Source organism: Chiloscyllium plagiosum, chromosome 9, assembly GCF_004010195.1.
Source record: "Chiloscyllium plagiosum isolate BGI_BamShark_2017 chromosome 9, ASM401019v2, whole genome shotgun sequence".
NCBI lineage: Eukaryota > Metazoa > Chordata > Chondrichthyes > Orectolobiformes > Hemiscylliidae > Chiloscyllium > Chiloscyllium plagiosum.
In genome coordinates this window covers 12,836,474-12,847,940 of record NC_057718.1, presented here as the reverse complement: position 1 = coordinate 12,847,940, position 11,467 = coordinate 12,836,474, and the positions used below count along the sequence as shown (strand labels likewise).

At 43.0% G+C, this 11,467-nt stretch overlaps 1 protein-coding gene across 2 annotated transcripts in view; it reads right to left on the bottom strand.

Moving 5' to 3' along the window:
* Positions 1 to 2,839: 2,839 nt before the first annotated feature.
* fam120b (family with sequence similarity 120B) overlaps positions 2,840 to 11,467 on the bottom strand; it is an 81,866-nt gene continuing 73,238 nt past the window's right edge. For both annotated transcript variants that reach the window (XM_043695397.1, XM_043695398.1), the window contains 2 exons: positions 10,690 to 10,747; positions 2,840 to 3,840 (listed from right to left, as the gene is read on the bottom strand). In XM_043695397.1, coding sequence (XP_043551332.1) covers positions 3,801 to 3,840; positions 10,690 to 10,747 — 98 coding nt within the window. In that variant the 3' untranslated portion in view covers positions 2,840 to 3,800. The remainder of the gene's footprint in view (positions 3,841 to 10,689; positions 10,748 to 11,467) is intronic.

Sequence of the window (11,467 nt, the reverse complement as noted above, 5' to 3'; positions counted from 1 at the left end):
GTTTCCACACTGTAATGTAATGTAATCTAATCTAATCTTGTAGCAGGCAGGGCTGCATAGCACTGATGAGCAAGAACCCTGCTGATTTACGTGAGTGGGATGTCAACTGAAATAATTATTGGTGCAGTTCAGGGAATTGAGGCTTCTGCTAGAAATTAAATTGGATTTGCAATTTCCATCCAGAATTTTTGGCCAGTCCCCTAGGAAATGAGAAATCCCTGGGTGCTGCACATTTTCAGTCAAGGACCTAGCCAGTTCGATATATATCATGTGATGTCAGCTGGCCTAATTCAGTGGCCAATACAGACCCTGCACTATGTGCCTTGACCAGACTTGCTTTCCTATTTTCTTTCTAAATAGGCTGTACAAACATATTACACTAATATTGAATAATGCAGTCATAGTTACCCTTTGTACATTGAAATAGTTGCGTCATATTATCTGCTACAATTCCCATGTTTCCAAAAACCAGGCAAAAGACACTTCTGCAAAAAAGCTATTAACCTCACTCCCAGGCAGCAGCATTTAAAGTGTATCTGAACATCACTGTGGGACTGAAGAACTCTCCCCACATTTTCCTAGCCTCCAGCAATCAGACTTGGGAGCCAGGTAAATTCACAGAAACAGGCCGGTTGGCTAAACTGTTCTATGCTAGTGTTTAATATCCACGAGAACCTCTTCCCACATTACTTCACTTAATGTTATCAGCATATCCTCTATTCCCTTTTCCTACAAACTATCCCTTAAATGCACCTATGCTATTTGATATGATGGTGGCTGCCAGATTCTATGGGCCAGTATGAGGCAGAGCTAACCTTTTACACCTTGCTAGTTGTCAGTGGATTACTGTACTCCTGCAGTGGTGGTTTCACAATAACTACCTAGATAGTTTGTCTATCAGCTACATTCTGTAAATCATCTCTTCTAAAGGGCTAATTTGTTGCCACAGAAGGCCAGGTCACTGTGTATATTTAAGACTGAGACAGATAGGTTCTTGAGTATCAAAGGGATCAAGGGTTATGGGGAGAAAGCGGGAGAATGGGGTTGGGAAACTTATCAGCTATGATTGAATGGTGGAGCAGATTCGATGGGCTGAATGGCCTAATTTCTGCTCCTATGTCTTATGGCTCCAAACACTCTGTGCCCTGTTTTGTTTGAATGTTTGGATGTTCCCTACCAGGTCCAGTTTTCTCATTTCTCAATGGCGAGGGAAATTCAGGGAAGGACAAAGAAAACACGATAAAGACACTCTGAAGCTCTCCTTGAAGTGCAGCAGCACTGACAATGATGACTGGTAAGAGCTCGTTACAAATTATTCAAAATGGCATTGACTTATCCATCAAGCTATATCAAACACCTTAATAACAAGACAGAGTAGTAACAGAGAAGGAAAGCAAAGGATGCAAATCCTGCACTTTATACCTCAGTGCCTTGTGGGGCATCCTACTCCATTAGTCCAAAGATCCGCGGTGTATGTATTCAGTCAGTTGAAGACCCTCGACAGAAAGTCGTGACCTTGAGCTCTAACTAACTGAGGGACAGGTTACACGTGACAAACTCTGCTCAGTGAAGTTGGCCATCCTTCTGGTTTGACTGGGCCTGTATTCTAGCTTAGAAGGATCAGAGGGAGCTGATTGAAACATAACATTCTAACATAGCTGGACAGAGTGGACGTAGGGAGGATGTTTTCCCTGGGTGGAGAGTCTCGAACTGGGGACACACTCCCAAGATATGGAATAAACTATTTAGCACTGAGATGAGGAAACATTTCTTCATTGAAATGGTGATCGACCTATGGAACTGTAGACATCAGTAGGCTGTGAGGGTTGGGTCACTGAAAATATTCAAGAAAGATCAATTTATTTTTGACATTGAAGGTATCAGGGGTATGCAGAAAAAATAGGAATGAGGAACAGCCATGATCATATGGAATGGGGTGAAGCAGGCTTGAAGGGCTGAATGGCCTCCTCCTGTTCCTGGTTTCTATGTTTCACATCACAGCACAGCTTTCCCCCAAAGTTGTGTATAGCCCTTGAAGGGCTGCTGCAGTTTTGGTAACACAGCGCCCTCATTCTTGTGACTCAGCATTTGTTCAAATTATTCAACCCCTCAGAAACTGTGTGGTTAATCAGTCACTAACACCTCAGGTGAACAAACACAGGACTGGCCCTAACGAGCCAAAATGTATTATTACTATTTATACACTCAGTTTGCTGACTTAGATTACAGACATCCAACTTTAAACATTCATTTCATGTTCAGTTCAAATCTCCTTGTGATCTTGGCCTTTCCTAACTCTGTGACACTCTGACTAGATTTACACCACCCAAATAATGCTGTGTTGCTCCATCTCCAGCCTCTTTCATTTCTGCCTGGTTTCTCTGATTCACCATTGGTACCATTCAGCCATCCAGGCTGCACCTCACCTTATTTCTCTGCAGCGTCTTTTCGAAAGATCACTGTTTATTTGCAAACCCCAACAGTCAATTCGGAGGTTATTCTACTGTTTGGGGTATCACTGTGAAACCTAGTCGTACGCATGGTTTCTCAGCAGGGAACACTAGATTGTAATTGGGAATACTGACCTGGGATGACTGCCCCATAGAATCACAGAATCCCTCTACTTTGGAAACAGGCTATTTGACCCAGCGAGTCCACATCAACCCTTCAAAAAGCATCCTACTCTCTATTCCATCCCTGTAACCCTGCATTTCCCATGGCTATTCTATAAGCCTGCACATCCCTGGACACTATGGACAATTTAACACGGCCAATCCACCTAATCTGCACATCTTTGGATTGTGGGAGGAAACGGGAGCACCTGGAGGAAACCCACACAGCCACGGGGAGAACGTGCAAACTCCACACACATTATCGCCCAAGGGTGGAATCAAACCCGGGTCCCTGGCATGTGAGGCATCAGTGATAACCGCTGAGCTACCGTGTCATCCCATGGTAATTGTAGGATTGTTGAAGCGTTTTTTCTGGGATCAGCTTATTCAGCACTAATCAGGAATCAAAGCCAGGAACTTCCTGATAGTATGACTCAATTACGGATATATCAGCATAGCCCACGTCAATTTTTTTTTTACAAATCACAGGGTCATAGTCATACAGCATGAAAACAGACTCTTCGTTGTAACTCATCTGCACCAATCAGACATCCAGATCTGAACTAGCCCCATTTGCCAACATTTAGCCCATATCCCTCTAAACCCTTCCCACCCATTTACCCGTCCAGATGCCTCCCGAATATTGCAACTGCACTCGACTCCACCATATCCCCTGGTTTTCTGCTCTATGCACCCACCACCCCGTGTGAAAAAGTTACCCCTCAGGTTGTTTTTAAATCTTTCTCTGTCACTTGAAACCCACATCCTTCAGTTTTGGACTCCCCCACCCGAGAAAAAAAGACCCCAGCACCCGCCGCATCCATGCTCCCAGGATTCCACAAACCTCCACAAGGCAAACCCCTCAGCCCCCGACACTCCACGTAAAAAAGCCTCTCCCCACAATTTAAACCCTTTAGTCCCAGCAACATCCCTGAAAATTGCCTCTACACCCTTCCAAGTTTAACATCCTTCTGAATGAAGGGTAACCAGAAGCACTCCAAAAGTGACCTCCCCAATGTCCCATAAATCATATTTCATATTTTGAAGGATCTGTACAAAAATTCAATTGTTACATCAATAAGTCGAAGAAGCTTTCCAGTAATTTTCCTGCGGATTCAAGATAAATCAATGCTGCATCTTCCTTCACATCAAATGGCCTTTTCCACGTTTTAAAATTCTACAATCTGATTAATACAAGCCAGGACGAGAACCTTGAAATCCAGACCACCTAAAATGAACAAATTTAGACACAAAAATAACAGTTAGACCTTGAAACAGCAGGAAATATCTTATGATTGTGAGTTGTTTTACACAAGGTTAACTGCAAGCCTACGTTTTATTCAGCTCATTCAAAACATTAGGGAAAACCTTTGATTCTGCCAATACTGCAGGCACCAACATTAATTAGGTGATGCATTCTGACACCAACCTGCAAATACAGGCTTTTCTGACTGTGTTCGCAAGGAGGCTTTTGAGGGACATCGCATATACTGCCACAACATATAGTGTGTGTACACAGTGGTATCAACATAACGCTGCATTGTAACATGAACATTAGCAGAACACAAAGGCTTCACTGCTCAGATGCACTGGTGGAAATCATATATCAAACTTAAATTTCTTTTCAAACCCTTGGTAGAAAGTGTGGGGTACATCCTGCAGTCAAATAACCAACATTCTTCACACGTTGAGATCATGGTGAGGTGGAAAGGTGACAGGGATGGGGACAGGATTACAACTTTCACATTAATGTACAGGATCTTTATACAGCAAGGAAAGTTCATAGCATTGAATTTAGGTAGAAAATGTTTTGATTTGATTTGATTATTATTGTCACATGTACCTAGGTGCAGTGGAAAGTTTTGTTTTGTGCACAGTACAGGCAGATCGTAACATACAAAGATCACAGGGTGATTGAACAGAGTGAGGAATACAAGGTTACAGCTGCAAAGAAAGTGCACAAAAAGCAAGATTAACATTAGAAATTTGAGAGTTCCATTCATAAGTCTAGTAACAGTGGAGAAGAAGCTGTTCTTGAACCTGTTGGTACGTGTGTTTAAGGTTTTGTATCGTTGGCCTGATGGTAGAGGTTGGAAGGGATTATGACCAGGTTGGGAGGTCTTTGGTGATGATGGCTGTATTTCCAATGCAGCAGGAAGTGTAGATGGAGTCAATGGGTGGTTTGTGTAATGGTCTGGGCTGAGCAGTTTCATACCAAGCAGTTATGCATCTAGATAGAATGCTTTTAAAGGCGCATCTATAAAGGTTGGCGGGAGTCCTTATGGACATGCTGACTTTCCTTAGACTCTTGAGGAAGAAGAGGCATTGTTGTGCTTTACTGCTGAACTAGATAAGCCAGAAGGAACCTCAATTTGTGCAGTGTTAACTGACTGAGGATGCCCTGAGTTGGAGAGATTAGGGTTCAGGGATGAAACATTCAAACATGGTTCCTTGATGGTTATTCAGCAACCCTATCAGAAAGTGCACTATGTCTGGTTGTTGAGTCAAACAAATAGCAGTCTAGACTCAAAGAAGTGCCTTCAGTGAGAGACTAAGGGAAGTGGATTTGAATAACTATACCACAGCTAGGGGAGCAGGAAGTTGAAAACAGGTAGAGAATTTCCATGTGTAAGAGTGGAATCCTAAAGAGAAAGCTGATCTGATGCCTCAGTATTGATAATAGTATTTTTGGCAAAGTGTAAGGGGAATATGGGTACACACCCTTAGATTCACACCTGCACAACCTTATTAGAATCAGGAGCTTGAGTTTCTCCCATATTTGAGTACACTTTAACATCAATGACACTCAGACTAAAGAGTGAACTAATCTCTTGAACATTTAGGAGTTAGGAAAGCATGCCGAAGATATTCGGAAGTTTCTGGAGGAGTGGCAAGGATAAGAAGCAAAATGCTTTTCTCTAACTGGAGCAAGTTTCCCACAAAGATGAGTATTAGCTTAACACAGATTCTTCCTAAGTGAGAAATCTGAGGCAGTACATGTTCAACATCAACTTGGACACTTCACTGAAGTGACAACCTATAGTGGAATATCAAAATACTTTGCATGGGAACGTTTTGATGCAAAGTGATCATCTATCAAATGTCATCACATTTATTGGCAGTGGATCTTCAGCAGAGATATGGGTCATGAAATCAGTCTTGACTATTAGCACACGATAGTGATTAGCTGATCACTATACACCAATGCATGACTTTTTCTCCCATTGATGTCAGATGCCATCATTTAAGCACTTCTGATATTTGAAAATGAACTCTGCATGTCTTAATACAATCCAATTTGATCTTTGGGAATTACTCGGTCAGATAGTGCATGCAGACACACCTTGGTAATTCCAAACCCATTCCATACAAGCAATGCCAAAAAGTGAGGGCAAAATGCCTTGGAAAGTGATTCTACTTCCAACAATCAGGAGAAGAGAATTCCAAACATGTGAATGGATCGTAAGGTATGTCTATAAACGTAATCATGTGAAAGACGTAGAGTGCAGCTAAAAGTAATCCTTCAATGGATAGTCAGTTGAAAATGGGACATAAACTTTCTGACAACTATAGTTTACGCTTGGAAATTATTTTAAAACAAGCTGCTCCAACATTTAACTTAATCACAGATGGATGGTAGAAAAGAAATTAACATCAATGGGCCAGAAATAAAATATCAACAATAAATGAAATAGGGACACTGCAAGAAACATTTTTACCTGTTATCTGGAACTTATGACCACCATGGGAAGAGGAAAGTCTCTGGTGGATAATGGACACTGGTAAGTCATCAAGTCCCCTCACCCACTGCCAATTATTGCTCTGAAAACCTTCGAATGCTGCTCCTCTCCACCCACCCACCTACCTCTTCTTAAGCAGTGCTTACCTCTGCTAGTTCTGCTGGCTGAATCAGTAGGTACCATAAGCCTGCTCTGTTGGTTGGCAACAGTCCTCCAAGGTCCTGCCTGCGAATCCTTGATGGTGGGCTTAGCAATACTCTTCAACAGCCAGTGCCCTAAGCACTGACAGAGAAGAGCACCAAAGGATACCAGAGTTCATCTCCAGCAATGCGCTTGATACCATGAGTGACATTTGGGAGCTACAAGCATTGAACCTGAGGAACAGAAGTAGGTCATTCCGATCACTGAGCACACTCTGCTATCAAAGCAGATTGTGGGTGATCATGTGCCTCAATTTTATTTCACTGTCTTTGCTCCATAGCTCAAACAAAAAAAACCTATTGATTTCAGTCTTGAAATCTCCAGTTGTTTTTGAATAAAAGAATTCACGATGCTATGTGATCATTTCAGAGCCTTTCTTCTATTCAATGATTCACTGGTGTCAATAAGAGCACCCTTCTCTTTTCCAATTTGAACAATTCCCACTTTTCTTAACTTTTCCTTCAAATCTAATCGCTTGCAACATGGAATGTCTCTGAAACCTTTCGAGGGTGTTTACACAATCTGAGGACAACTGTTGGGAAGGGGAATGAAAGGAAACGCAGAGACAGGTAAATGAACTCGATGGTCCTAATGGACTGATGAATGTTTATTTCAACACAAGGAGTATTATAGGAAAGGCAGATGAGCTTAGAGCCTAGATCAGTATGTGTGACAGTGATGTTGTGGCCATTACAGAGGCTTTGTTGAGAGAAGGACAGGACTGGCTGCTCAACATTCCAGGATTTCATTGTTTTAGACGAGATAAAGAAGGAGGTAAGAGAGGTGGAGGAGTTGCATTACTAATCAGGGAGAATGTTACACCTGCACTCAGAGATGATATATGGGAGGGCTCATCCACTGAAGCAATATGGGTAGAGTTCAAAAATAAGACAGGTGTCATCACTCTGATAGGATTATACTATAGGCCCCACAACAGCCATCGAGACATTGAGGAACAAATTTGTAGGCAGATAATGGAAAGATGCAACAAAAACAGAATTGTCATAACGGGTGACTTTAACTTCCCAAATACTGACTTGGATTCCCTTGTAGAAGAGGCTTAGATGGTTCAGAATATTTTAAGTGCATCGAAGAGGGTTTCTTAAAACAGTATGTGGATAGTCTAACTAGAGGAGGGGCCATACTGGATCTTGTATTGGCTAATGATTCTGGCCAGGTGACTGACCTTTCAGTGGAAGATCATTTTGGAGATAGTGATCACAACTTCATAAGTTTTAAGATAGCTATGAATAAGGATAAGTCAGGACCTTGTGGCAGGGTACTAAATTAGGGAATGGCAAATTACATGAGAATTAGGCAGGAGCTAGGTAGTGTTAATTGGTAGGAGCAGTTATCAGGCAAGGCCACATTTGACATGTGGAAATTATTTAAAGACCTGCTGATAAATGTTTAGGACCAGCATGTTCCAGTAAGGAGGAAGGATAAGGATGGCAAGGTAAGACACTCTTGGATAACAAGGGAGGTTGTGAATTTAGTCAAAAGGGAAAAAGAAATATATGTAAGGTTTAGGAAGTTAAAAGTGGACAGGACCCAGGAGGATTATAAAGAAAGCAGGAAAGAACTCGAGCAGGGAATTAGGAGAGCAAGTAGGGGCTATGAAATGACCTAGGGTTAAAGAGAATCCCAAGGTATTTTATATATACAGTAAAAACAAGAGGATAACTCAGGAGAAGGTAGAATCACTCAAGGATAAATGAGGGAACTTGTGTTTGGAGGCAGACGATGTGGGTGAAATCCTAAATGAGTACTTTGTGTCAGCATTCATCCAGTAAAAGGATATGGAGGACAGTGAGATTTGTGTGGAGCATGTTAATATGCTATGGGATTTTGAGATCAAGAAAGAAGTGGCGTTGGGCTTCTTGAAGAGCATTAAGGTGGATAAGTCCCCAATTTCCGATGGTGTCCACTCAGTTATTGAGTGTTGTTCCTTTGTTCAAAAAGAGAAATAGGGAGTATTCAGGAAAGTACAGACTGGTGAGTCTCACACTGGTGGTTGGGAAGCTATTGGAGAGAATTCTTTGGTTTAGGATCTATGCACATTTGGAAAAGCATGTCCTAATTAGAGACAGTCAGCATGGCTTTGTGCAGAGCAGGTCATGTCTTTCAGACTTGATTGCATTTTTCATGGAGGTGACAAAGGTGATCAATGAGGATAGTTTAGTGGATGTTGTCAACACAGATTTTAGTAAGACTTTCGACAAAGTCCCTCATGGTAGGCTCATCCAGAAGATTAAGATGCATGGGATCCACAGTGAGTTGGCCACATGGATTGAGAGTTGGCTTGCCCATAGGAGGCAGAGGGTACTGATAAAACAATGTTTTTCAGGCTGGGGGTCCTTGACTAGTGGTATTCTATTGGTATCCATACTGGGACCTCTGCTGTTTGTGATATACATAAATGACTTGGATGAAAATGTAGATGGGTGGATAAATAAGTTTGCAGACAATACAAAGATCAGTGGAGTTGTGGATGGTGTAGAAGGTTGTCAAAGGATACAGCGGGACATAGATCAGTTGCAGATATGGGCAGAGAAATGACAGATGGAATTTAATCCGGGTAAATGTGAGGTGCTGCACTTTGGGAGATCAAATATTAAGGAAAAGTATGTAGTTACTTGCAGGACCCTGAACAGCATTGATATACAGATGGATCTTGGGGTTCAAGACCATAGGTCCTGAGAGTGATCATGCAAGTAGATAGGTTGGTAAAGAAGATGCATGGCATCCTTGCCTTTATTGGTCGGGGAATTGAGTACAAGAGTTAGGATGTCATGTTGCAGCTTTATAAGACTTTGGTTAGGCCACACTTAAGAGTACTGTGTTCAATTCTGGTCGCCACACGACAGGAAGGATGCGGAGGTTTGGAGAGGGTGCAGAAGAGATTTACCAGTATGCTGCCTGAATTAGAGGATATGAGCTATAAGGAGAAGCTGGACAAACTCGGGTTGCTTTCTCTTGAGCAGCAGAGGCTGAGCGGAGACTTAACAGGTCTATAAAATTATGAGATGCACAATTCCCAAAGTTGAAATGTCTACAACTAGGGAGCATGCATTTAAGGTGAGAGGGGAAAAGTTCAAAGGAGATGTGAGGGGCAAATCTTTTTACACAGAGAATGGTAGGAATCTGGAACCCACTGCCAGATGTAGGCACAATAGGGGTGGTTAAACAGCTTTTAGATAAGCATTTGAATATGCAAGGCATGAAGAGATATAGACCAAGAGCAGGCAGAATTCATGTCCAATATCTTGCCCAGAATACCATTCCCAGTATTGATCACTTGTGTGAAATTTTTCTGATGGCATGTCCTGAATTCTTGCATTATCCAATGTCTCTTCCTTCCCTGAGTGATACAGCTTAAGAAGTGCCATATCGCAACCATATCTGTGTAATTTCATAATTTGTACATGCTTACGGGCGGCACAGTAGCACAGTGATTAGCACTGCTGCCTCACAGTGCCAGAGTCCCGGGTTCAATTCCCGCCTCAGGCAACTGTCTGTGTGGAGTTTGCACATTCTCCCAGTGTCCGCGTGGGTTTCCTCTGGGTGCTCTGGTTTCCTCCCACATTTCTAAAAATATGCAGGTTAGGTGAATTGGCCATGCTAAATTGTCCATAGTGTTAGGTGAAGGGGTAAAATGTAGGGGAATGGGTCTGGGTGGGTTATTCTTCGGAGGGTCGGTATGGACTTGTTGGGCCGAAGGGCCTGGTTTCCACACTGTAAGTAATCTAATCTAATAGGTTTGGGTGACACAGTGGCTCAGTGGTTAGCACCGCTGCCTCACAGCATCAGGGACCCGGGTCCAATTCCCACCTCGGGCGACTGTCTGTGTGGAATTTGCGCATTCTCCCTATGTCTATGTGGGTTTCCTCCCACAATCCAAAAATGTGCAGGTCAGGTGAATTGGCCATGGTGAATTGGCCATGCTAAATTGCACATCGTGATACGTGCATTAATCAGGGGTATAGGTTAGGGGAATGGGTCTGGGTGGGTTAGTCTTCAGAGGGTTGGTGTGGATTTGTTGGGCCAAAGGGCCTGTTGCCATACAGTAGGGAATCTAATCACTGAAGCTTACGTCAAGAAAGGGCCCCTTTAAAGAAGAAACGGCTTCTACTCACCGTGGACCGCGCTGTGACCTCCTATTGTGGTGTCCTGAGCTTGATTGAGGTCTTCCACCTGAGATAAATGAGTGGGCAGTATAAAACACAACAACTGAATGTAATCAGCTTCCATGAGTGCTGCTTATAACTTCTTGAATCAGTTACAATCAGTTGCAGACAGTTACAATTATACATATTTCCTAATGAACTTCTTCAAAAATGCTACGAGGGATCTAAGATGGCGGCGACCTGAGAAGATCACACTGCAGAGCTTCGCATCACAGCAGGAGCAGGACGGCCCTTTGGAAAGATTGTGGAGCCCCAAGAAACATTTAAAAATTGACTTACCTGTATTTTCAGCTGTCCAGAAATGCCTAAAAAGGGGAGGGGACCATCCGAGGCCGGGCCTGCAGCTCAGCCTGCAGCAGCTTCAGAGCCGAATACTCTCCAGGACCTGGTGAACCAGCTCCAGAAATCACGCGAGATGCTGGGGAAACAGATTGAAGAGAAGCTGGCTCCAGTCTCTCTCATGCTGCAGAAGCATGAGCAGCACCTGGGAGACCTGGAGAAGAGGATGGATGAGGTGGAGCACAGGGTCACAGTGGTGGAAGCTGATGCCAGTTCATTGAAGGATGAGATCCAAGCCCTGAAGACGCAGGTTCGTAATTTACATGACCAAGTGGATGATCTTGAAAACAAGGGCAGGGCAAAAAACATTGGTCTGCCTGAGGGTAAGGAAGGTGAGCGGCCTGTGGAATTTGTTGAAGATTGGCTTCCGAAATTCCTTGACTTGGAG